Source organism: Pantherophis guttatus, chromosome 5, assembly GCF_059756535.1.
Source record: "Pantherophis guttatus breed Tessera chromosome 5, ASM5975653v1, whole genome shotgun sequence".
Classification (NCBI taxonomy): Eukaryota; Metazoa; Chordata; class Lepidosauria; order Squamata; family Colubridae; genus Pantherophis; species Pantherophis guttatus.
The window spans coordinates 58672055-58699835 of record NC_142067.1 but is presented as its reverse complement, the minus strand read 5'-3'; the positions used below and the strand labels follow the sequence as shown (position 1 = coordinate 58699835).

The window sequence follows — 27781 nt, the reverse complement described above, 5'->3', positions numbered from 1 at the left end:
AAAGCAGCTTCTTATACTTTGCTGCAAGTATTTAGATTAGATGGATCACATGTGATGAAAAGGTTCCTAGTCTAATAGTCTTTTGAGGATAAGCAAGCATTTGTGTATAAGTAAACTTTTCCAAATATTAATTCTTCTTTTACAGAAACAATATGAATTTTCTAATGGGTTCTTGGTGGCCTAATTTGGAAGATTTGTATGAAGCCAATGTTCCAGTTTATAGGTTTATTCAACGACCTGGAGATCTAGTGTGGATAAATGCTGGAACTGTTCATTGGGTTCAGGCTATTGGCTGGTGTAATAATATTGCCTGGAATGTTGGCCCTCTTACAGGTAGGATATTGATATATCTTACAACTGGAAAATTATTTTGAAATATTTCTGAATTTTCAACTTCTAACAGATATGTAATATGTTTACAAGACACATTAGATTGAGCTGTAGCACTAGAAATTATAGTAATAGATAAGATAATTTGATATCTTAACAACCATTTTAAAAAACACCCAGAAGAACCCAAACTCATTGTAAGAGAATTAATCATCAAAATGATATTAAAATATGTTGGCAAAGTAATACATTTTAATACAACCTTATACAAGGTTGAGAAAGTAGTGAACACAGTATCATAAACTATATTCAGCATTGTATCCTTCTAAATCATGATTTTAATGATCAGAAATAAACTGTTTCCTCCTTCATTTGTACATCTTTTTCCACTTGACCCAGATGAATATTTTCTGGTTTATCAGACCACGATTTGTCCTTGACATCAACTTTGAGCAACTTTTATAAACTTCAATTGAATGATAATTGTCAATCCTAATTCAAAGGAAACTTTTAGCCATTAGTTCCCATGGCAGCTTTTCAAGTCTTATTAAGCAGGTGCAGGAGAACTAGTGGAGGCACATTGTGACTGGGTTCACATATTTTACTAAGGTATGGCTGGTTAATTGTGATTTCTTGAATGAATAATGCTTGACATACACAAAGCATAAAAACACATGTGCCATAATTTGCATAAAATAGTAATTAAATTCACAAACATGCTAAACTAAAACCAATCAAATGTCTTACCCATAGCATATGTGAATTTACCAGATATTTTTTCTGATCCCAAGTCATGGGTTTTATTGTCTGTCACCTGAAAGCATTCATATGGCTTGGTTTAAAATTCTATGTTAAAATTAAGCACTTTCTGTTCAAAGGAAACAGGCCTAAAAAAGAGGAAGTGAAGTTGCATTATATGTAAGAAATCACTACACCTCTACAGAAATATATAAAACCAAGGATGAAAGTCTTCTTGAATGCTTATGGATTAATGTAAAAGCAAAAAAAAAAAAAAATCGCATTGCTAGAAGTGTATACTACAGGTTACCTAATCAACCAGTGGAAATAGATGAACCTTTTGCTAATCAATTAGGTAAGGTGTGCAGGAATCACCACAGTAGTAATGGGGGACTTTAGGTACCCTGACATCAACTGTGAGACAAGCTCTGCAGCATGTGTGAGATCAAACCTTGACGGTGTAGCTGACAATTTTATAATCCAAAAGGTAGAGGAGAGAGCTAGAGGGTCAGCTGTATTGGATTTAATATTTACTAACAGAGATGAAATGATGGAGTGAATTGATGTTGTGGCACAACTACAGTTGCAAGAAAAAGTATGGGATTATGTGGAGTTTTGCATGAATTGGTCATAAAATGTGCTCTGAACTTCATCTAAGTCACAACAATAGAAAAACACAGTCTGCTTAAAATAATACTACACAAACATTAGATGTTGCCATGGTTTAATTGAACATAACATGTAAACATTCACAGGGAGGAAAAAGTATGTGAGCCCCTAGCCTAATGACTTCTCCAAGAGCTAATTGGACCCAGGAGTGAGCCAACCTTGACTCCAATCAGTGTGATGATATTGGATGTGTTGCTGACAGCTGTCCTGCCCTTTAAAAACACACACCTGTTTTGGGTTTACTGGTTTCAAGAAGCACTGTCTGATGTGAACCATGCCTCGCAGAAAAGAGCTCTCAGAAGACCTACGATCAAGAATTGTTGACTTTCATGAAGCTGGAAAGGGTTGCAAAAGTATCTCCAAAAGCCTTGATGTTCATGTGTCCACGGTAAGACAGACTGTCTACAAATGGAGAAAGTTTAGCACTGTTGCTACTCTCCCTAGGCGTGGTCGTCCTGTAAAAATGACTGCAAGAGCACAGCGCAGAATGCTTCATGAGGTAAAGAAGAATCCTGGAGTGTCAGCTAAAGACCTACAGAAATCTCTGGCACATGCTAACATTTTTGTTGACACATCTACAATAAGGAAAACATTAAACAAGAATGGAGTACATGGGAGGACACCACGGAGGAAGCCATTGCTGTCCAAAAAAAATATTGCAGCACGTTTGAAGTTTGCAAAAGAGCACTTGGATGTTCCACAGCACTACTGGTGAAAAATACTGTGGACAGATGAAACCAAAATTGAGTTGTTTGGGAAGAACACACAACACTATGTGTGGAGAAAAAAAGGCACAGCACACCAACATCAAAACCTCATCCCCACTGTAAAACATGGCGGAGGGAGCATCATGGTTTGGGGCTGCTTTGCTGCCTCAGGGCCTGGACGGATTGTTGTCATTGATGTGAAAATGAATTCCAGAGTTTATCAAGACATTTTGCGGGAAAACGTATGTCTGCCAACTGAAGCTCCGCAGAGGATGGGCGATGCAACAGGACAATAACCCAAAGCATACAAGTAATTCAACAAAAAAATGGCTTCAACAGCACAGAATACGCCTTCTGGAGTGGCCCAGTCAGAGTCCTGACCTCAACCCGATTGAAATGCTGTGGCATGACCTTAAGAGAATGATTCACACCAGACATCCAAGAATATTGCTACACTGAAAAAGTTTTGTGAAGAGGAGTGGTCCAAAATTACTCCAGATCGTTGTGCAGGTCCTATCTCCAACTACAAGAAATATTTGGTTGAGGTTATTGCTGCCAAAGGAGGGTCAACCAGTTATTAAATCCAAAGGTTCACATACTTTTTCCTCCCTGCACTGTGAATGTTTACATGTTATGTTCCATTAAACCATGGCAACATCTAATGTTTGTGTAGTATTATTTTAAGCAGACTGTGTTTTTCTATTGTTGTGACTTAGATGAAGTTCAGAGCACATTTTATGACCAATTCATGCAAAACTCCACGTAATCCCAAGGGGTTCACATACTTTTTCTTGCAACTGTAATTGAACTAAGTCAAACTACTGTCTTAGACTTTAGGAGAGCTGACTTCAACAAACTAAGACTTTAGGAAGAATTCCATGAAAGAAATCCTAAAGCGAAGGGGAAAATGAGGTGCTTGGGAAATTCTGGAAAATGAAATTATAAAAGCCCAATATAAAATAATACCACAGAGGGGAAAAAACAAGAGACCCCAGATGCATGGTTCCATAAAGAGCTCTTTGACAAAGGGAAAGAAAAAAAGGAGAAGTATTAAAATGGAAAGAGGGACATAAAACTAAAATAGAATTCCACTAAATAGCCCAAATCTGCAAGGATGAATCAGGAAAGCTGAGGCTGAGAAGACTTGCAATGAATACCTAAAATAATTTTCTTTCAATATGTAAGAAACAAGAAAAAAAATAAATAAATAAAAAATCAGATCTTAGAAAAAGTGCAGAGAACAGCAACAAAGATGATAAGAGGTCTGGAATTTATGAATTATTGATTGAGGAAACTAGGTATGTCTCGTGTAACAAAGAAAAAGAGTAGAGATGATATGATAGCAATCTTCCAGCACTTGAAGGTAGTGTGGGGCTGTCAGAGAAGAAGAGGTTGACCTATTCTCCAAAGCACCTGAGGGCAGGACAAGAAGTAGCAGGTAACATCTGACAGCTGTGGCTAGGGGGACTTATGCACAGGTTCGCCTGGTGCACCAATTGCGACCCTACTTGGATCGGGAGGCTCTCCTCACAGTCACTCATGCCCTTGTCACCTCACGGTTAGATTATTGCAACACGCTCTACATGGGGCTACCCTTGAAAAGTGTTCGGAGACTACAATTGGTCCAGAATGTAGCCGCGCGAGCTATCGTGGGTGCACCTAGATACACCCACATTACACCAATTCTTCGCGAGCTGCACTGGCTCCCTATTGGTTTCCAGGCACAATTCAAGGTGTTGGTTATTACCTTTAAAGCCCTGCATGGCTCAGGGCCAGGTTATCTTCAAGACTGCCTTCTACCACATAGCTCCCAGCAACCGGTAAGATCCCACAGAGTTGGTCTCCTCCGGGTCCCGTCAGCTAAACAATGCCGGCTGGCAGGCCCACGGGGGAGGGCCTTCTCTGTGGCTGCCCCAGCTCTCTGGAACCAGTTACCTCCTGAGGTCCGGACCACCCCCACTCTATTGGCCTTCCGAAAAGCGGTGAAGACCTGCCTTTTCTGGCAGGCCTGGGGCCGTTGATCTTGCTGTTGCGATCTTGTGAGATCCAGCCATGAATGGTGTGAATGGGTTTAATGTTTTAATTTTTAAATGTTTTTATAACTGTGGTTCTCCTCCTTTCTCTCCGACCAGTCGCAGTCTGTGTTGACAGGGGGGCAGAGGTCGACCCCGAGGCCCCTTATATGTGGGGTGCCACAAGGATCGGTCCTCTCGCCCCTTTTGTTCAACATTTATGTAAAGCCGATGGGCGAGATCATCCGTGGTTTCGGGGTGGAGTACCACCAGTATGCTGACGACACCCAGTTGTACATCTCCACCCCAGACCACCCCAACGATGCCCTTGAAGTGATGTCCCGGTGCCTGGAAGCTGTACGGATCTGGATGGGGAGAAACAGGCTCAGACTCAACCCATCCAAGACCGAGTGGCTGTGGTTTCCGACGTCCCGATATAGTCAGCTGGTGCCATTGCTGACTATTGGGGGCGAATCATTGGCCCCCACGGAAAGGGCTCGCAACTTGGGTGTCCTCCTGGATTCATGGCTGTCTTTAGAAGAGCACTTGACGGCCATGACAGGGAGGATTTTTCATCAGGTTCGCCTGATCCGCCAGTTGCGTCCCTTTCTAGATCGGGACTCCCTACGCACAGTCACTCATGCCCTCGTCACCGCCCGTCTGGACTATTGTAACGCTCTCTATATGGGGCTCCCCTTGAGGAGCACTCGGAGGCTCCAACTGGCGCAGAGTGTGGCCGCGCGGGTGGTAATGGGAGCGATGTGGCGCTCCCATGTAACACCTCTCCTGCGCGAGCTGCACTGGCTCCCGGTGGTCTTCCGAGTGCGCTTCAAGGTCTTGGTTATCATCTTTAGAGTGCTCCATGGCTTAGGACCTGGTTATTTGCGGGGACCGCCTGCTACCACCAATAGCCTCCCACCGACCAGTACGCTCCCATAGAGAGGGGCTCCTCCGGGTGCCTTCGGCCAAACAATGTCGACTGGCGGCCCCCAGGGGGAGAGCCTTCTCTATGGGGGCACCTACTGTCTGGAACGAGCTCCCCCCGGAGATACGGAGGATCCCGGATCTGCGTACCTTCCGTCGCGCGCTCAAAACGTTCTTATTTCATCAAGCTGGCCTGACCTAAGTTTTTCCCCTTTTTAAATGGAAATTTTAAATTTGGTCTTAAATTATTGGGGTTTTAAATTTTCAGCCAAATTATTTAATTCGTTTTACTTTATTTTAAATTTTTTATTCCTATGTTTTATTCCATGGCTGTTCACCGCCCTGAGTCCTTCGGGAGTAGGGCGGTATACAAATTGAAATAATAATAATAAATAATAATGGTTTTCTAAATGCATTGTAAGCCGCCCTGAGTCAAACTGATTGAACTAATAATAAGGTAGAAGATCATTAAAGAGAGGTCCAACCTAGAACTAAGGAGAAATTTCCTGACAGAACAATTAATCAGTGGAACAGCTTGCCTCCAGGAGTTGTGGGTGCACCATCAGTGGAGGTTTTCAAGAAGAGAGTGGACGGTCATTTGTCCAGAATGGATAGGATCTCTTGCATCTAGAAGACCTCCAAGATCCCTTCCAACCATATTCTGTATTCTGTGTTATTGGTACTTAAACCCAACATATTGTTTTGTCAATATGGTTTCGTCACAAAAGGCCCTGTTGAGATTTTTTTTGACAACTCTTTTTTGAAATTCCATTCATTTTTATTTGCCTCTAATAAAAAATGTGCTTAGTATAAAATGCCTCACTGAAAATGTTTCCTTGTGTCATTGACATTTTACTTCGGCATATACAATCAAGAATTTTGGCCAAGTGATTTCATAGAATGTTTAAAATCTCTAATGACTAGATTTTTTCATTGATGGAAGGAACGATCATTATAACAAAGTGGTCCACATATTTTTCATTTTCATTATAGCTTGTCAATATAAATTAGCTGTGGAACGGTACGAGTGGAATAAATTGCAAAGTGTGAAGTCAGTAGTACCTATGGTTCATCTTTCTTGGAACATAGCACGAAATATTAAAGTACCAGATCCAAAGCTTTTTGAAATGATCAAGTAAGTCATTTTAACACAATATATATATTTATTTAGTGAATTATTATTTATAGAAAGAACAATAAGTGAAACAAATTAGGGGTTCCTAGTGCAGAAATATAAATATTGAAGAAAGCTCATCACTACTGTTAAATGTAACTAATTTGTAAAGAACAACTTTGGAAATATAAGTTATTTACTATGTTATAATTAATTAAAACAAGGCTACTACAGTATTGTATATCTAGTATTCTGACAGAGCAACAAATCATCTACTCTTGATTATTGGCTTTGCAATATCAATTGTTGAATGCTTTACTTTATGTTGAAAGAAGAAAAACTTGACAATATATAATAGTTTTGCTCATTTGGATTAAGTATTGTATATGAGTAACTGTAACTTACTTGCTATATAGTCATATGTAATATAGTAAAATGCAGTATATGGATCTAAAGTTGGAAAGGTGCTTTGAATCCAGCTTGCTAAACCTATTGGGAATTTCTTAACACATGCATTTTTCTAGGACCACTCAGCTATGGGTAAATCCAGGAAAAGATGTGACTTAAAGAGCTATCAATGGATTGATTGATTGATTGATTGATTATTTGTTTGTTTGTTTGTTTGTTTATTGTATCCCACCTTAATTATTTACAAATAACTCAAGTCAGTGAATATATCCAACACTCCTTCCTCCTCCTATTTTTTCATACCAAATCTAAAAGATCTTTCTTGCTTCAAATTTGAATACTGCTCACTTCTAATATTGTACTGTGGATCATAGGAGGGAGGGGGGCATGATAGCTATATATAATGTTTTACTGATGAGGAAGTGAATGTGATACTACTTTAAAGCTATATTTCCAATAGATTATATTCTTTTTCACTCCTTCAAATGTATGCATTGTGAAGAAAGATTAAAAGGTTTTGTAAATCTTTTCAAGAAGCCATTGAGTATGCTAATATAGTGCACACTTTTCTCATTTTCCTCTTCCTCTTTATTATTGCCTAATTCCATTTAGTTACCAGGTGTTTAAAGGAGTTAGTAGAAGTAAATCTGTCTCATCACCATTGCTGTATAGTAAATGATTACATTCTTTTCCAAATGACTATGTAAATGTACCAAAATACAAATCTTTTATAAAGCTGATTGTTGATACAAATGAAAGAATAAGAAAGGAATGAATTCATTGACCAAATTGTTTATCATTTAGCCCAATTAAAGTGACATTAATACATTAAAACAAAAATTTAAATGCAGTCCAACAATATTTTAAAGAAATAAAATATATAAAGAACAGATAAAATAATAGTACTTTACTATTTAATGTTCAATAACCAAGTGAAATTCAAAAACCATTCGAAATCCAATTTTAATATCAATATCAAGAAAAAAAGAAACAGTTATATTTAAGAACTTGTAGTTTTTATGCTTATAAAAAAGAGATTCTACGAAGAGGTCCTTACAGCCATTGCATTAGAAGTGTAATGCAACAAAAGATCCTTTGTTGCAACTCTGTGATGTAGATGCTGCAAGAATGATACCTATGATCAGTTGAAGCATAATGTATCAAATAGGTATTTCTAAATTTAGTAATCAAAGCAAAAAACAGATGAAATTATGTCAGGTATTTAGTAAGAAATGTTCAGTCTGAAGCACCAGAGCTCCCATGTTACCTTTATACTTTTCTAACAAAACTGATGGATGAAATTTGAGACCAAGACTCACTCAGTTAATTATTTCCCATAGTTAATTCCAGTATTTCAGGTTATACATCATAAATTAAAGTTATGAGGATAAAGTGAAGACTTACGTTAATCTCCAGTTCTCACAGAAAAAGGAGGATTGAAGAGTGAAAAGAATATGAAGTGAATGCAACTATTTAGAGTCTAAAAGAAAATATTCTAAATAATTGTGCTAGGCAGCCTATTTTTGTCCTGATCCCATTTTTTCACTGTTACGAGATTGGTTATCATTTTGGTGGTCATGACTGAAAAGCAGCCTTTTAGAAAGACTTTGTATGTGTAATATTTTCTCTCAAAGGTCTAAATTGTTCTCTTAATGTATTATACTTTTTAATTAGTCTGATTAGAATTCTTTTTAATTTAACATGAATTTCTAATATTCAAAGCTGCTGCTTTGAGAAAGCTTTTATTTTGACAAGGTGGCATATAAATTTTTAAAAATGTAAAAGTAAAATAAGAAATGTGCGGTTAATAGGGGGCCAATTAGTGGCCAATTAGGAAGACAAAAGGAAGGAATCTGTCTGTTGCAGGGAGATGTAAATCTAAGTTAGGGTATATGACTGAGTTTTACAATGTAGTTAGATTATATGCTTTGTGGATTTTTTTCCCCATGCCTACGGTGCATATGCTTGGAGAAGAACATGTGGGCATTATCTTGTTCTTTGGCATAGGAGAGGGGCCCTGCTGACGGTGCACTGAGACATTCCTTAATGCTAGAGAGCTGAGAGATGTTACATAATAATGTATTAACAGATAGGTACGGGAGAAAAGAAAGTAATCTGAGAAAAAAAAAAGAGAGATAATTTTTCCTTTGAGACATCTTGGATTAGTAACACCCCGGAGGGCCTGTCCAATAAGTCCAAAGGAGGAGGGAAATAGGCCTTCGGGATAGAACTGTATAAAATGAATGTTTTTTAAATCTAAGGGTGTGGCTTCCTGGCCCAAACTCCTTGTTGAGGTCTATGCTGGGATACCCCATCACATTTTGCAAAATTGCTTTCTTGTTTATTTTTGAAATAAAATCTCTGTGTTTTCACCGGGAAAAAAAAAGAAAAAAGAAAGAAAGAAAGGGAAAAGGAAAAAGGGAGGGAAAATTGAATTTTCATGAAGATATGAGCAGTAGCATTCCTTTTCCAAAAATATAGTTACTCACCATTCATAGCTATATTTTCCAAGTTAAATTGTCTAGTTCCTCACATTTTATAATCAAGATAATGAATGTTATCAGTTTTATAATGAACTAAAATAAAACTGGCTCATGAATACTTACAAAAAAAAAATAGGTGGAATGCTTCTGCAGTGTATTTTAGGTTTTTGTATATTTGTTTATATAGTATTTTTTAATCCATGTCAGCCACTGCAATCTAGAACTAAAGAGAAATTTCCTGACAGAACAATTAATCAGTGGAACAACTTGCCTCCAGAAGTTTGTAAATAATAATATTAATTATTATTATTATTATTATTATTATTATTATTATTATTATTATTATTATTATTATTATTATTATTAGTCATACTTCTATGCCTCCCACTCTCTGAGGACTCTGGGCGGTTTACACCAAAGACAGAATCTGGGTCCTCATTTTACCCACCTCGGAAGGATGGAAGGCTGAGTAAACCTTGAGCCAGTGAGATTTGATCCGCTGATCTGCTGAACTAGCAGTCAGCTGAAGTAGCTGCAGTACTGCACTCTAACCACTGCGCCACCTCAGCTCATACAGTCAGGTCCAGAAATATTGGGACATCGACACAATTCTAACATCTTTGGCTCTATACACCACCACAATGGAGTTGGAATGAAACAAACACAATGTGCGTTAACTGCAGACTGTCAGCTTTAATTTGAGGGTGTGTACATCCAACTCAGGTAAACGGTGTAGGACTTACAGCAGTTTGCATATGTGCCTCCCACTTGTTAAGGGACCAAAAGTAATGGGACAGAATAATAATCATAAATCAAACTTTCCCTTCTTAATACTTGGTTGCAAATCCTTTGCAATCAATCACAGCCTGAAGTCTGGAACGCATAGACATCACCAGACGCTGGGTTTCATCCCTGGTGATGCTCTGCCAGGCCTCTACTGCAACTGTCTTCAGTTCCTGCTTGTTCTTGGGGCATTTTCCCTTCAGTTTTGTCTTCAGCAAGTGAAATGCATGCTCAGTGGGATTCAGGTCAGGTGATTGACTTGGCCATTGCATAACATTCCACTTCTGTCCCTTCAAAAACTCTTTGGTTGCTTTTGCAGTATGCTTTGGGTCATTGTCCATCTGCACTGTGAAGCGCCGTCCAATGAGTTCTGCAGCATTTGGCTGAATGTGAGCAGATAATATTGCCCGAAACACTTCAGAATTCATCCTGCTGCTTTTGTCAGCAGTCACATCATCAATAAATACAAGAGAACCAGTTCCATTGGCAGCCATACATGCCCACGCCATGACACTATCACCACCATGCTTCACTGATGAGGTGGTATGCTTAGGATCATGAGCAATTCCTTTCCTTCTCCATACTCTTCTCTTCCCATCACTCTGGTACAAGTTGATCTTGGTCTCATCTGTCCATAGGATCTTGTTCCAGAACTGTGAAGGCTTTGTTAGATGTTGTTTGGCAAACTCTAATCTGGCCTTCCTGTTTTTGAGGCTCACCAATGGTTTACATCTTGTGGTGAACCCTCTATATTCACTCTGGTGAAGTCTTCTCTTGATTGTTGACTTCAACACACATACACCTACCTCCTGGAGAGTGTTCTTGATCTAGCCAACTGTTGTGAAGGGTGTTTTCTTCACCAGGGAAGAATGGCGGATGGGGGGGGAAAATCCACCAGGGTCAGAGCCGTGCCCGGCACAGGGTAACGATTTGGGGGGCACTGGACGAGGGATTGGGAAAGGGATGGGGGACGATATCTATGAGGGTTGTACCATCGGCACGATAAATGGGAGGGGCAGATATGGCAGGAGCAGGGGACCATATCAGGTGTTGGGGGCTCGCACTCGCTGTCTGAGAGCAATTGCTTGCCCCGGTCCCCAAGGCTCCGCTCGGATACTAGGTGGCTTAGATGCTCAGGATCTGGGCCTTCGGCTGATGCTGTGCAACGCCAGGTCCGTGGTCAACAAGGCCCCCCTCATTCACGATCTTATTCAAGAGGGAGGAGCGGACCTGGCGGGTATTACGGAGACCTGGTTGAGCCCGGAGGGTGGTGTCCCTCTGGTTGAAATGTGCCCACCAGGCTTCAGAGCATTCCATCAGCCGAGGGCCCAGGGGAGGGGCGGGGGGGTGGCGGTTATTATTAACGAGGATCTGGGTCCGAGGGAGACCGCTGTGCCTCAGATAGCCGGATGTGAGTCCCTCCTTGTGAGGTGGGGCCGTGGGGTTCAGATGGGCTTGCTGCTTACGTACCTGGCTCCCTGCCGCGTGGCAACAGCCCTACCTGAGCTACTCGACGTGATAGCCACGGTGGCAGTAGAAACACCCAGGCTTTTAGTCATGGGTGATTTCAACTTGCCATCCGCTGGTGAAACGTCTGAGGTGGCTCGGGAGTTCATGGCTTCCATGACGGCCATGGACCTGACCCAGTTAGTTCATGGCCCTACTCACAGGGGAGGTCACACTCTGGACTTGATTTTTGTCTCTGGCCAGTGGTTGAGTGGTCTTGTTATAGGGGGCATAGACATGGAACCCTTGTCAAGGACTGACCACTCACTCCTTCACCTAGATCTTCGAACCGTGACCCCTCGTTGCAGGGAAGCGAACCCAATTAGATGGATCCGCCCCAGGCGCCTGATGGATCCTGATAGGTTCCAGACGGAGCTTGGGCCATTTCCTGAGGATCTAGCACATGACTCGGCCGAGGACCTGGTAGCAGCCTGGGATCGGGCGGCTGGTGGGGCCTTGGACCGAGTCGTGCCTTTGCGGCCTCTGACCCAGTGCCGATCCCATGTGGCTCCTTGGTTTACTGAGGAGCTGAGGGAAATGAAACGCCGGAAAAGACGCCTGGAGAGTGGTTGGAGGGCCAGTCTCGCTGAATCTGATCGAACACTGGTAAGGTCGCATATTAAGACCTACCTAGTGGCGATAAAGGCAGCAAAGTTTAATTACTTTTCCGCCTCTATTGCGTCATCAGGGAATCGTCCGGCCGCCCTGTTTAGGGTGACCCGCTCCCTGCTCCATCCGGGAGTGTGGGAGGATCCCTTAGAAGGCAGGGCAGAGGATTTGGGACAATACCTGTATGACAAAATCGCTCAGATCTGGGGGGATTTGGACTCTGACTGGGTAGATCAGGGCAGGGTGACGAGGAACAGTCTTGAGAATGTTATCTGGGAGGAGTTTGATGCTGTGACTCCCGATGATGTGGACAGGATTTTGGGGAGACTTAGTGCGGCCACATGTTTACTGGACCCGTGTCCCTCCTGGTTGATACTGGCTTCCCGGGAGGTTACACGAGGCTGGCTCCAGGGCGTTATTAATGCTTCGTTGAGTGAGGGTCACTTCCCCGCTGCCCTCAAAGAGGTGGTGGTGAGGCCTCTCCTCAAGAAGCCAATAAGTATCAGACCAAAAAATATCAAATAGCTTATGAATGATTTCTTTTAACTGTATAAGCGTTATATGTTTTTATGTTTATGTTTTATTTGATTTGTATACCGCCCTACTCCCGAAGGACTCAGGGCGGTGAACAGCCAAACAATAAAATAACATAGATACAAAAAATTTAAAAAACCAGATAAAATCAGATTAAATCATTTTGGCCCAGACAAATTTAAAACACCCCAATAATTTGAAAACAGATTAAAATTTACATGTTTAAAAAGGGAAGAGATTAGGCCAAGCCCGCCTGATGGAATAAAAAGGTCTTCACAGCGCGGCGGAAGGTGCGCAGATCCGGGATCCTCCGTATCTCGGGGGAGCTCATTCCAGATGGTAGGTGCCCCCACAGAGAAGGCTCTCCCCCTAGGGGTCGCCAGCCGACATTGTTTGGCTGACGGCACCCGGAGGAGTCCCTCTCTATGAGAGCGTACTGGCCGGTGGGAGGCTATTGGTGGTAGTAGGCAGTCCCGTAGATAACCAGGTCCTAAGCCATGGAGCGCTTTAAAGGTGGTAACCAAAACCTTGAAGCGCACCCGGAAGACCACCGGGAGCCAGTGCAGCTCGCGCAGGAGAGGTGTCACATGGGAGCGCCATGTCGCTCCCATTACCACCCGCGCGGCCGCACTCTGCGCCAGTTGGAGCCTCCGGGTGCTCCTCAAGGGGAGCCCCATGTAGAGAGCATTACAATAGTCCAGGCGGGAGGTGACGAGGGCATGAGTGACCGTGCGTAACGAGTCCCGATCCAGAAAGGGACGCAACTGGCGAATCAGGCGAACCTGATGAAAAATCCTCCTGGTCACGGCCGTCAAGTGCTCTTCTAAAGACAGCCGTGAATCCAGGAGGACGCCCAAGTTGCGAGCCCTCTCCGTGGGGGCCAATGATTCACCCCCAATAGTCAGTGATGGCATCAACTGACTATATCGGGACGTCGGAAACCACAGCCACTCGGTCTTGGATGGGTTGAGCCTGAGCCTGTTCCTCCCCATCCAGATCCGTACGGCCTCCAGGCACCGGGACATCACTTCAAGGGCATTGTTGGGGTGATCCGGGGTGGAGATGTACAGCTGGGTGTCGTCAGCGTACTGATGGTACTCCACCCCGAAACCACGGATGATCTCGCCCAGCGGCTTCACATAAATGTTGAACAGGAGAGGCGAGAGGACCGACCCTTACGGCACCCCACATATGAGGGGCCTCGGGGTTGACCTCTGTCCCCCTGTCAACACAGACTGCGACCGGTCAGAGAGAAAGGAGGAGAACCACTGCAACACAGTGCCTCCCACCCCTAACTCTTCCAACCGGTGCAGCATGATACCATGGTCGATGGTATCAAAAGCCGCTGAGAGATCTAACAGGACCAGGACAGAGGAGCACCCCCTGTCCCGAGCCCTCCAGAGATCATCGACCAACGCGACCAATGCCGTTTCCGTGCTGTACCCGGGCCTGAAGCCCGACTGGAACGGATCCAGATACGTCGTTTCATCCAGGTGCTGGGGGAGCTGTTGCGCAACCACACTCTCAACAACCTTCGCCACAAAACGAAGGTTGGAGACCGGACGATAATTTACCAACATTGCCGGGTCCAGGGAAGGCTTCTTCAGGAGAGGCCTCACCACCGCCTCTTTCAAGGCGGCAGGAAAGACACCCTCACCCAACGAAGCATTTATATAAGTTATATAAGTGATATTAGAAGTTTTATGTCTAAGAAGTAGGATTTTATCTATGGGGGGTTAAGATTTTTTTTAGGGGGTGTTAGTTTAATGATTGGTTAAGCAATTTAGTTTATTGTTAAAAGTTAATAGAAATACCTTGTTTTCTGCTCTGGGAAGTCAGGGAAGGGGGGGTTGGGGGGGAGGGTTGGGGGGAAATTGTGTTTGTTTTAAAACTTTTCCAATTAAAAAAAAAAAGAAGAAGAAGCCGTCCCTGGATCCGGCAATATTGGCTACCTATCGTCCTGTCTCCAACCTTCGCTTTATTGCGAAGGTTGTTGAGAGTGTGGTCGCGCGACAGTTTCCACAATTCCTGGAGGAAACATCTTATCTAGATCCGTTCCAGTCGGGTTTCAGGTCTGGGCACAGCATGGAAATGGCATTGGTCGCGTTGGTTGATGATCTCTGGAGGGCTCGGGACAGGGGTTGTTCTGGTCCTGTTAGATCTCTCAGCGGCTTTTGATACCATCGACCATGGTATCATGCTGCACCGGCTGGAAGAGTTGGGGGTGGGAGGCACTGTGTTGCGGTGGTTCTCCTCCTTTCTCTCCGACCGGTCGCAGTTTGTGTTGGCAGGGGGGCAGAGGTCGACCTCGAGGCCTCTCATCTGTGGAGTGCCGCAGGGATCGGTCCTCTCGCCCCTTCTATTCAACATTTATGTGAAGCCGCTGGGTGAGATCATCCATGGCTTTGGGGTGAGATACCACCGTACGCTGATGACACCCAGCTGTACATCTCCACCCCAGGCCACCCCAACGATGCCCTTGAAGTGATGTCCCAGTGCCTGGAGGCTGTGCGGATCTGGATGGGGAGGAACAGGCTCAGGCTCAACCCTTCCAAGACTGAGTGGCTGTGGCTCCCGGCATCCCGATATAGTCAGTTGACTCCATCACTGACTATTGGGGGCGAGTCTTTGGCCCCCACTGAAAGGGCTCGCAATCTGGGAGTCCTCCTGGATAGGCAGCTGTCTTTGGAGGAACATCTGACGGCTGTTACCAGGGGGACCTTCTGTCAGGTTCACCTGATTCACCAGTTGCGGCCCTTTCTCGATCGGGATTCCTTGTGCACAGTCACTCACGCCCTCGTCACCTCTCGCCTTGACTACTGCAATGCTCTCTACATGGGGCTCCCCTTGAAGAGCACCCGGAGGCTCCAACTGGTCCAGAACGCAGCAGCGCGGGTAGTGATGGGAGCAACATGGTGCTCCCATGTAACACCGCTCCTGCGCGAGCTGCACTGGCTTCCAGGTGCGCTTCAAGGTGTTGGTTATCACCTTTAAAGCGCTCCATGGCATAGGGCCTAGCTATCTGCGAGACTGCCTGCTGCTACCGACGACCTCCCATCGACCCGTGGGCTCCCACAGAGAGGGCCTCCTCAGGGTGCCATCAGCCAAACAATGTAGGCTGGTGACCCCCAGGGGGAGGGCCTTCTCTGTGGGGACTCCTACCCTCTGGAATCAGTTGCCCCCTGAGATAAGGAGAATCCATGACCTCAATGCCTTCCGTCGTGCCCTTAAAACCCATCTTTTCCAGGAAGCCGGGCTGGCTTAAGAAGAAATTTTTAAATTCTTTTAATCAGTTTGTGACTTCTTAACTTTCGGGCCAAATTTATATATATTTTTAACTGTTTTTAATATTTGTATTCTATGTTCTTATCTTGGCTGTACACCGCCCTGAGTCCTCAGGGAGAAGGGCGGTATATAAATTGGAAATTAAATTAAATTAAATAATTTAATTTAATTTAATTTAATTTAATTTAATTTAATTATTAAGTAAATTAAATTAAATTAAATTAAATTCTTTGGTCATCCACCACACTTGTTTTCCGTGGTCTCCCAGGTCTTTTGGTGTTGCTGAGCTCACCGGTGCATTCCTTCTTTTTGAGAATGTTTCAAACAGTTGTTTTGGCCACGCCTAATGTTCTTGCTATCTCTCTGATGGGTTTGTTTTGTTTCTTCAGCCTAATGATGGCTTGCTTCACTCATAGTGACAGCTCTTTGGATCTCATCTTGAGAGTTGACAGCAACAGATTCCAAATGCAAATAGCACACTTGAAATGAACTTTGGGCCTTTTATCTGCACATTGTAATTGGGGTAATGAGGGAATATCACACACCTGGCCATGGAACAGCTGAGAAGCCAATTGTCCCATTACTTTTGGTCCCTTAACAAGTGGGAGGCACATATACAAACTGCTGTAAGTCCTACACCGTTCACCTGAGTTGGATGTACATACCCTCAAATTAAAGCTGACAGTCTGCAGTTAACGCACGTTGTGTTTGTTTCATTCCAACTCCATTGTGGTGGTGTATAGAGCCAAAGATGTTAGAATTGTGTCGATGTCCCAATATTTCTGGACCTGACTGTAAATGCTCCAAAATGGAAGTTTTTAAGAAGAGATTGAATAACCATTTGTCTGAAATGCTATAGGGTTTCCTGCCTAAGCAGGGAATTGGACTAGAAGACTTCCAAGGTCCCTTCCAACTCTGTTATTCTATTCTATTCTATTCTACTCTACTCTACTCTACTCTACTCTACTCTACTCTACTCTACTCTACTCTACTCTACTCTATTCTATTCTATTCTATTCTATTCTATTCTCAGAGTTATATTTGTGAGATGAGCAATGTCAGGCTCAAGCAACCAGAACCACTCGTGAATAGGCCCAAGTAGATATTTTATCATTGATTACCTATATTACAAGAATATCACCAACTGTCTGCCTTCCCTTGAGGAACAGCAGATACAGACCTATGGGTTTGATCTCTTCCCCAAATGACTCCCAGCTATATCTCTTTAGTCCCCTAGAGACCCCCTCTCCTTCAGCCAGTGATTTTATCATATCCAGACATATACATCAATTTAAATATATGAATATTAAGACCTTTAATTAAAAACGTGAAGGTATATTAAAATCTAAAAACATAGAAAAGAGTAAACATAGAAAAGTCCTAGTGATCCACTGAATCTGTCAAGCCTGAATTTGATGGGGTGGAGATTTGTTTGGCTGATGGGTGCATTATTTGGAGCCTAACATCGCCCTTTGAACTGATTTTGTGTTTATATTGTATTTATATTTATTTTTATTTTATTTCTTAACTTTTGTTGGATGATGGACCTGTGTATCCCAAGCATGTTTAAACTCAGGTACTGATGATTGACTCACTACCTCTGCTGGATCCAAGCTTCTACTACTCTTTCTGTGAAATAATACTTCCTAACATTATTTTTGATCTTCACTCCAGTCAGTTTGAATTATGTCCCGATTCTTGTTCTTGATTTTTGCTTAATATTAAAAATACTATCTTCTAGAACCTTATTTGCACAAACCCTTAATATATTTAAAGATTTCAATCACGTTATCCTTTTCCTTTCTGTCCTCTAGTCTGTATATATTCATGACTCCAATCTCTCCTGATACGTTTCATCCCTCAGACCTTGCATCATATTTGTTGCCCATCTTTAGACTCATTCAATCTTATCTTATATCTTATCAATATCAATATTGAATTTTGTTATGTAATTTGTTAATATCAAAGAAAAATGGGGGATATCTATTTAACAGAAATCAAATTAGTATTCCATATTATCTACCACAACTTAATTTTATATCAGATTTCACTACTAATCTGCAATGGGATCACACCACCCTATTATTTTTTTCTAGTTGTGCCAGAGAAGATGTGGTTAAAGCAGCAGAAAGATTTCTTCTTTCCTCCAATAGGATGACATCAAACTTAGAAGACAGGAACTTCTTAGTTCTATCTTGAGAGTACTAGAGGACCATATTGTCCAAGAATGGCTACACAACTGCAGTGGTGCTACTTTAGTGTATTTCTATGCATCCTGATAGAGGAATTGGAACAGAAAAGAAATATTATTGTTTTCAGTATCCCATCACTAGATAAATAAGGAAGAAAAGTCAAGATGGGTACATGCGGTGGGAGGATTGCATAGATTTGAAAAATGAGATCATCTAATCGAATAGATTTTTGTGGAATATTTGTGAATGCTCAAAATCAAATTCATATAATCACATTCCATATTTTTAAACAAATTAATTAAATTAATTAATATTTAAGGTATTGCCTGTTGAGAACTCTCAAGCAATGTCAGACTTTGAGGGAAGCTCTAATTGCTGCAGGAAAGGAGATTGTATGGCATGGGAGAACAAAAGAAGAACCAGCTCATTATTGTAGCATATGTGAGGTTAGTAAATATATGTGTGCTGTGGTTTAATATTCCTTGAATTTTTTTTTTGAAAACATATTCTTAAAAGCTTTTTACTAATGTCTCTTGTATTCTCTGTAGATGGTGGTAATTTTAAATTCTTCTTTAACCTACCCGTTCTCAAGTATAACATTCTTCTGTTGGACCTAGCTGTAACAAATTATTTTTCTAGGTGTGATGTTAACTATCAAAAGTTTCTATTTAATGCAAGGTATAAAAAAGATGTAAACTTTGAAGTCAATAGTAACACATTTTTATGAGTTCCTTTATACAGCTTTTCATTTTTATGAGGTCACAAATGATATCGTAGACCAATTTTTTAGCGTATAAATTACAGTTCATACAAATACTTTATTTTTGTTTTTAAAAAAAGTTCATTGTAGCCTTTCATCAATAAATTTTAAGACATTTAACAGAAAATGTATGAAAAGGAGCCTAATATGAAATAGTTAAATAAGTGGGAAATAAAATCCCTCAGTTTGTCGCTGAAAAGAAGAAATGCAGGAGATAAGTGCATATGTTTGTATGTAGCTTTTCTACATTTAAGCTTAGATATTGTCAACAGCAAAGAACAAAACCTTTCTTCATTGTTGAATTACAAATTCCATTTTGCAAAACAAACGCAGAATACTGTTAAACCATATTGTTGACATTTTACCCCCAAACTAACAGATTTTGGGTGGTGCAGTTATTCCATTTTTTGAAGGGAGAAAGGAAATCAATATAGGAGCCTTTGGCTACCCATTGTTGTTTAACCTCTCCCTATCATCAAATCTGGCTTCAAGTCATCATTCAGGTCCCTGCTTTAAGCAAACATTTTACTATTTTGTATTCACTGGAAAGTGAATTCTATTCACTGGAAAGATCCAATACTTCACTCACTTAGGGAAGTATAAGAAAACATTGCCATTAAATCTCATGTAGTAATTTATTATAAAACTAATCACAGATCTGTGTTCTTTGAACTGTGAAAAGCATGTTTTGATGAACAAATATAGAAACTTATCAGGTAAATTTAAAATGGAATTCAAAAAACTGTTCAGATTGGTCCTTTTGCATAATTGCAGAAAAAGTTATGAACAGCACAAAATTAAAAATACTTTTTTTAAAAAAATGCATGGCCAAGATCTCCTTGAAGGACATAGAAATCTTGTAAGGTTTGGAACATCTCATTACATTCTGACCATTTTTATTGTATTTATCTAATTTGGGGGATGGACGAGGAAGTAACAGTAGACATTACCTAGTGGCATTTTGGTGCTGTATTGCTGAATTCTAAGGTAAAAAAATGAAATTTCCAAGATATTCTCCTTTTAAAAACAAAGAAAGAAATTTTAATAAAGTATCAGATTCTAATATCTACAAATCATAATGTTTCATATATTAAAAGTAACTGTAGTTTATCCATAAACGTAAGTGTGATGATAACCTGATAAGTGCATTACTAATCTATATCCACAAAATATGAGATTAATAAGAAGACTTCTCTTATTTGTGAAAATAGCAGCCCCTCTTGGAGTCCCCAAAGTATCTTGGTGTTGCAGGTATTTCTAAACTTCAGTACAGAAATTTTAAGTATACAGCATGGAGAAATCTTTTCCTTTATTAAGGAAAAGAACATTTTGAAGAACATTTGAGGAGTAAAAGTTTTTTCATATATTAATATTCTAAATATTTTTACTTTATTTCAGTTCTCAAGTTTATTTTTTTCAAGGTATCTGGTGATGGCAGAAAAAAGTCTTATAACTAAAACTATATATTTTCAGAAAAATAATGGAATGTTCTCTATGGACACTGATTAGAATTTTTGGAGGAATTGGATCATCAGAGGCTAAAGGAAGAATACTATTAATTCAGAGCATAGATTTCTATTCTTATTTCAGCACACTCCTACACACACACACACACACACACACAGAGAGAGAGAGAGAGAGAGAGAGAGAAAGAGAGAGAGAGAGAGAGAGAGAGAGCCTTTACAGCTCCTGTTTTTTTCAGTAGATGGTAGTATGAGTACCTGAGTTTATTTTCTATGAAAATGATGCCTTGTCTAGGATTAGACTTTGCATGTACATCCTAAACTGCTGTGATTTCCCCTCTAACTTTGTCTACTATTTTAACATTAGTTTTATCATCTTTTTGTAATTCAACAGGTAGAAGTCTTCAATTTGCTTTATGTTACAAATGAGAGTAATTCTCAAAAAACCTATGTTGTAAATTGCCTAGACTGTGCACGAAAGATAAGTGGGAACCTGGAAAACTTTGTGGTGCTAGAACAATACAGAATGGAGGATCTAATGCAAATCTATGACCAATTTACATTAGTAAGTGATGAAGATACAAAGTACTTTGAATGCTTTATTGTAAATAAACCATGTTTGAATAATGCTATTAAATTATTAACTTCAGAAAACTAAAGCTTACTAATCGCTCTAAATTAACTTTTGTCCATCTGTATTCTTTCTGTAAAGCAAATTCATTCCTTGAGTGCTGAATGATAATAATTTAAGATCACCTGATAGCTTTACATTCCATGACATCTGACTTTGCATTATCCAGGAAATGGCACTGTGAGATGCAGGGCAACTGGACATGTCAAGAAGAGATTGCAGGGGTATATAGAGCTCAGAGAATATAAATTGCAAAGTTATTAGTTGTACCTCCAGATATTACCATGTGGTTGAAGGGAATTGAATTAAATCACCATTTCAGTCAGTATATGTTGTCCTGGTGTTTTTTTTTCCTCCAAAGGGATTGTAACAGAGTAAGTTGTTCTATTCATCAAAACCAATGCAGTTGTGTCATCCGCCTGGAGCTGGGAGCAGCAGGCAGCTATGCAAACAGATTACTGTATTTTTCGGAATATAAGATGCACCTTTCTCCCCCCTAAAAGGGGGTGAAAATTTAGGTGCGTCTTATACATCAAATGTAGCCCCGCCCACCCACTGGCCCCCAACCTTTGGCCTCTGCCTCCCAGCAGCAAGAAGAACAGCTAGTTTCAGCTTCAGCACAGCTTCCTGACTCTCAGCTGTTTTGCAAGGGCCTCTGCTGCTTGCTTCAAAAGGTAAATTGCTGGAGCAGATTTTTTTTTTCCCCTTGTACTAATCAAGCTATGCTGAAAACAAAAATGAAAGTAAAGCAGGCTGTTTGCTGCAAAGAGGCAAAATTTCTGGGAGGCAGAGGCAGATTTCTTTTTCTTGTTTTCCTCACCAAAAAAGGTAGGTGCATCTTATAGTCCGAAAAATACGGTATTCTCTTATACTTCCTTCCTTTCCAATCTCTTCACTCTGCAAGGTGGGGAAGAAGCAATGTCTGTAGAAAATCTCTCCTTTGCCTGACTGTTTCTCACCTTCTCACAGAATGAAAAGATTGGAAAGGATCAAATTACAAGAGAGTATCCTGTTTGTGCAGTACTCCTGTGGCTACCAGTCCTAGACTGCCTGTACAATCACATTTTTTTCAATGTGTACAAGATGGTAAACAGGCATTCAAGCATGCCAAAGGATGGGAAAGTGGTTAGGAGGCAAACAAAAGCTGAAGATGTGAAACTGAATACAGGAGTCTTGTCTTTTTCACTCAGAAAGCACAGTTGCAGTCATTTTCCCACTTAGCAACTGCTTTGCTTACCATCATAATTGCAGGTCCAAATTAGAGTTGTTAAGTGAGGCCTTACCTGTAATTTCATTCAGCAGTCTTAGAGCCACATTTAACAAGAAACTTCTCTCTCTTTTTTCTTTTTAATGCAGTATGAAACTGGCCTGATTGCTGTCAGATGAATATTGGCTTTGTTCTCCTTACCCATAGAAAAATATTTGCTACAATATTTTTAGATTTTAAATTATTTCCCATGTCCTAACTCAGCAAGTAGCTTTGCTCCCATGGAAGTAATATAAAAGAAAAGTAAAGAATTATACATTTGTAAATGTAAGCACTGGATATGATCTGGGAGATCATCCTATCCAAGTTTCTACGCCTTGCAAGAATCCACTACTACAATATCCCCTTAACAAATGGCTGTCCAAATTCTTTTTAACATCCCCACCCCATCCTTAAGTGAAAGAAGTTTACTACTTCTTGAACAATCCTGTTTATTGTTCAGAAACATTTACTAATGGGATCTTTTTTCCAAGTCCAGCCAAAAGCTACTTATTTGTAATGTAAATATATTGTTTCTTATTTGTCTTTCAAAACAATTCTGCCCCATGTCTCCTATTAGGTTTCTCATCTCCAGACCAAGTATACCCAGTTCCTCCCAACTGTTCATTGTTTTTTTTTTCCTTCCAGTCCCCTGATCATCTTGATGGCTTTCCTCTGGATACCCTTCAGTTTTCAATATCTTTCCTTTATGCAGTGTCCAGAGCCATTTGCAATGTTCTGCATAAGGTCTGATCAATACAAATACAGAGGATTGACCACCACATTCCATAGCCATTTAAACTGTTCACTCTATGAAAAGGAAATCGGACTGGTTAGGTACAATCTGTTTACTATTAAAAAGCTGTGGTTCCTGAATCTTTTAACTGAGGAAAATGGTAGGCCATAGGGCAAAACCTTTTGAACAAAAGTATCCCAAATGGACTAACTTATAGAATATATTCAAAAACAGGAATCCATGACTCCTGTAGAATTGAAATTTGGCAAATTTATGAAATATTTTATGACATAAACATCATGAAGCAGTTTATGACATAATACAAAATGTCATAAAATATTCCTATGCTGATTTTGTCTGTGTTATACAGTTCAACATGGCCTATTTTCAAAGCAGATATACATATTAATCTATCTCAGCTTTTCCAGTATAGGCAATACATTAAAAGTGCTGTCATTGTTGAAGTCATTGAGGAATCTGGTAAGGAAATATCTTTGACACAACTCAATGGGGCACGGATTGTCTAGTTTATTGATAAACTCATGGTATCTGTCTCTATGCACTGCATTCTTTTCTAAATGTTGATAAATCAACTGCTAAATAATCCAAAATTATTGCTTAGTTTTAATATCAAGTTGATTGGTCCATAGTTATTACTTATTAAGCTTTTGTTTCCCCTTGTTAAAAGTGTAAGCACCATGCCTCACCTCCATTATTTCTCATAAATCATAGAAAGTAGCTCCAAGGTGAAATCTGCAAGTTCCTGTAATGTAATTGGTTTGATCCTGGAGGCTTAAATTCATTCATGTTGGTCATAGGCTCTTTATCGATCTCTTGATGACTTGCGTTTTGCCCTCCCCCCATTAACTGTCCAATTAGCGAACTCAAAACAAGGAAACACTCTTTGGAGAATTGAGAATTCCCAAAAGTACAACTTCATTGGATGCACCATGTTGGTATTGAAGAAACTAAACCAGCTCTGGTTTCCTGCGCAAATGCGCAGTTAAACAATCCTTTCCCCTTCTTCCCACCTCTGGTTGGTCACATTGTCCAATTATGAGACAGTCTTTTATTATGAGAATGGTCCATCTCTTTCTAAAGGACCTATAACAGTAACCTTGCCAGCTCCAAGCTCTCACAATCTGTGCATACATTCTCCACATTCCATCTCCCCCGCCCCCCCAGTTCATAGGCAAGTTGAAAAGCATTAGGCTTGAAAAACAGTTTAATCTTGACACATTCGTTTTGTCAATTGCTTTGCTTAGATCTATTTCAATATAGATCTCCTTCTGGAAAAAGTTAAAATAGGTTCTAGGTGAGCAGATCTGTTTATCTTCTTCAACATTCCAGAATAATAGAATAACAGAGATGGAAGAGAAACTTCAGACAAATTCTTCTTGACTGACCTGAGCCTTTCCTCCATTTCTTAGCCCATCAATTGGTTTTCTGTACAATTTCATGGGAAGTTTCTTTTAATGCTGTTGCACTTCTGCAAGTAATATTTTGGTTTAATTTAATATGCTCTTACCTTTCTTGATAAACTGGAGAGCGCCCCATTTTGTTAAAAGAAAATCAAAGCAAATTCTGCATCCCCTCAGATTCAAGCACTTGGCTTTAAATTTACCTTATTCTAATGTACTTAGGTGTTAGTTTCAGTTATTTCCACCATCCTTTTTACTTGTCTGGATCTTTCAAAATAATTTCCTGCAGTAATTCAGATAATTTCTGCACTTTTAAGAATAAAGTTTCAAACAGAGAATGAGAAAGTGTCTCTAAATGAACTGAAGAAAATGAATAATAATAGCAATAGCACTTAAATTTACATACTGCTTTACAGTGCTTTACAGCCCTCTCTAAGCAATTTACAGAGTCAGCATATTGTCCCAACAATTTGGATCCTCATTTTACCCACCTCGGAAGGATGGAAGGTATCTTGAATTAAAATCAAGATGTAGACTCGGTCATCCTAAAATGCTCCAGGATTTTTGTCATGCTTTATGAACCACATTAGTTTAAGCTTTGACTCACAGATACCATGACATTATCTTGTGGAAATTTCTAGTACAGTTTTCTCAATGAGGCTAACTTGTTAAAGTCCTGAGGCTACAAAATAGTTCCACTATCATGCTTCACAGGATGAGGGGTCTTTTATTGGAATAGAAGCAGGGTGAAATACTCCCGGTTCGGACCAGATCGCCCAATTCAGTAGCGATGGTGGGTGGTTCGGAGAACCAGTAGCAAAAATCCCTGCGCCCCCACCCCCATGCCCAGCTGAGCTGCGCGATCATCAGAGGCTTTTTTTTTTTTTTTACTTTTAAAAGCATTTTTTCTACAACCTCTTTGGCCAAAAAAATGCTTTTAAAAGTAAAAAAAAAGCCTCTGATGATCGCGCAGCTCAGCTGGGATCGTCAGAGGCTTTTAAAAGCATTTTTTCTACAACCTCTTCAGCCGAAGAGGCTATAGAAAAAAATGCTTTTAAAAGGCTTTGACCATCCCAGCTGAGCTGCCTGATCATCAGAGGCTTTTAAAAGCATTTTTTTCTGCAACCTCTTCGGCTGAAGAGGTTGTAGAAAAAATGCTTTTAAAAAAAAAAAAGCCTATGACGATCAGGCAACTCAGCTGGAACGGTCAGAGCCTTTAAAAGCATTTTTTTACAACCTCTTCGGCCGAAGAAGTGGTAGAAAAAATGCTTTTAAAAGTTTTTTTTAAAAGTTGGCCACGCCCACCCAGTGTTTTTTAGGTATATAGATTTCTTATCCATAAAACTGTCCAGAAGAGCCTACTTTGATAGTGATAATCAATCACTACAATGTGTTTCTTACGTAAATGGCCCCTCATACTTGGATTCTCCTAAATTAAAATATCTGACTCAACTTACCCTTTAGGAGCTGATTATCCTTTTTCCAACAAAGATAATGAACATACTCAATAAAATCATACCACAGTACAGTACGTTGTTTTGTATGTTTTTTGCTTAATTTGATTCTGTTAATAGGTTTTAAATGAAGTTTTAATTGCATTATAGGTTATAGTAGTGCAGGATTGCAGATGGTTCTAAAATATTCATTTACTTTCTCACCATTGAAATTGCAAAGTGTTTTGAAAAGCTGCAATGGAATAGCATTTAGAATAGATTTTAAAAAAAACTATACTGTAGGTCAAGTCAATATTCTGTATGTACTGGACACTTGTCCTGTAGTACATGGAAAACATTTTTAAAGGTAAATCTGATGTGCTTTCTCTTTTCAGGCACCTCCATTGCCATCATCTTCATCTTGACATATTTCCAAGGACATTTATATAAAATCTTTTCTGATATTCAGGAAGTGACCCAGTTCTGCACCACGGATTTTTGTAGCGATCCCATAAGGCTGCTGGCTGAAAGCTGTGTCTATGCAACCTTCGAAGTGTGGAGTGTCAACCAACTGGACAGGAGAGAGCACAGCTCCTACTCCAGAATTTTAAAAAATAGAAAGCTCATTCAACTGAATTGAAAAAAAAATCCCATGGTTTGTATATATCTGACAAAACTGGCAACATTATACAGACTACTGACTTGAAGACCACCTTTTTTCTATTTCTCTGTTTCTGGGCTGATGAATTGGTTTCATCAAATTCTGTATCCTACTCCCCTTCAAAGTTTTTTTTCCCCTTCTTGGAAAAGTATCGGCTTAGCTGGTCCTTTCTATGTAAGGTAGTTAGAATTTTATGTCTTTCTTTGGGCTACTTTTTTTTTAATGTGAAACTTAGGTGATACTTTTTTTTCTACTGCTTTTATGTTATTCTCTTGTTTTGAAACCACAATGGTTACTTTTTCTTTCCTAAATAAAATGTTAAAAAATTAACAGCCAAGTCACAAAGATAAATGGGTTGCACATAGACTAAAGAATAAACTTCAGATTTGTGATTTTGTTTCTAATCTTGATGTAAATTTACACTATTTATAAATACATATTTATTGCTTGAAAATATTTGTGAATGGAATGCTGTTATTTTTTCCAGATTACCTGCCATTGAAATTTTAAGGAGTTCTGTAATTTCAAACATTACTCCTATTACATTTTCTATATGTAAATAAAACTGCTTAGCATTGTACAGAAACTTTTATTAAAATTGTTTAATGTTTAAAGTTTTGTATTGTTTGAGTTTTAAAAAATTATGTACATGGCCCCATTATTGTTGATTTTTTAAAAAAATCTGATTATATATATTTTATATATACTCTTTTGTGTGTGTGTATATAATATATATATATATATATATATAAATATAAATATATATAAAACTGAATATAAATATATGTATAAAGATTAGAGCCTAACATTTTCTTGTTTTTAAGTTTTACATATATATGGTAGAATTGAGGTGTCTACTGTAAATATTGCTTTAAAAATTATGAATATATATATATATATATATATATATATATATATATATATATATATATATATATATATATATATATATATATATATATATGAGAGTATGTATCCTCAAGATATATGTCCAGACTGATTTATTGTTAAATTGCACTTCCTGCAATGACAGACTAATAGCTGATGCCAAATTGTAGAAGTAATAAATGAAATAACCTAGTTAGCAGCTCCAATGAAATATAACTTAATGAGATTTTGAAGATTCAATTTAGGCA

The 27781-nt window shown here is 39.8% G+C and overlaps 1 protein-coding gene across 13 annotated transcripts in view; it reads left to right on the top strand.

The window, feature by feature from the left end:
* The window catches only part of KDM6A (lysine demethylase 6A), a 277427-nt gene extending 250168 nt beyond the window's left edge, over positions 1-27259 (top strand). For all 13 annotated transcript variants that reach the window (XM_034423876.3, XM_034423880.3, XM_034423878.3 and 10 more), the window contains 5 exons: positions 146-333; positions 6374-6515; positions 18614-18740; positions 20912-21082; positions 26380-27259. In XM_034423876.3, coding sequence (XP_034279767.2) covers positions 146-333; positions 6374-6515; positions 18614-18740; positions 20912-21082; positions 26380-26409 — 658 coding nt within the window. In that variant the 3' untranslated portion in view covers positions 26410-27259. The remainder of the gene's footprint in view (positions 1-145; positions 334-6373; positions 6516-18613; positions 18741-20911; positions 21083-26379) is intronic.
* The last annotated feature ends 522 nt before the right edge of the window (positions 27260-27781 follow it).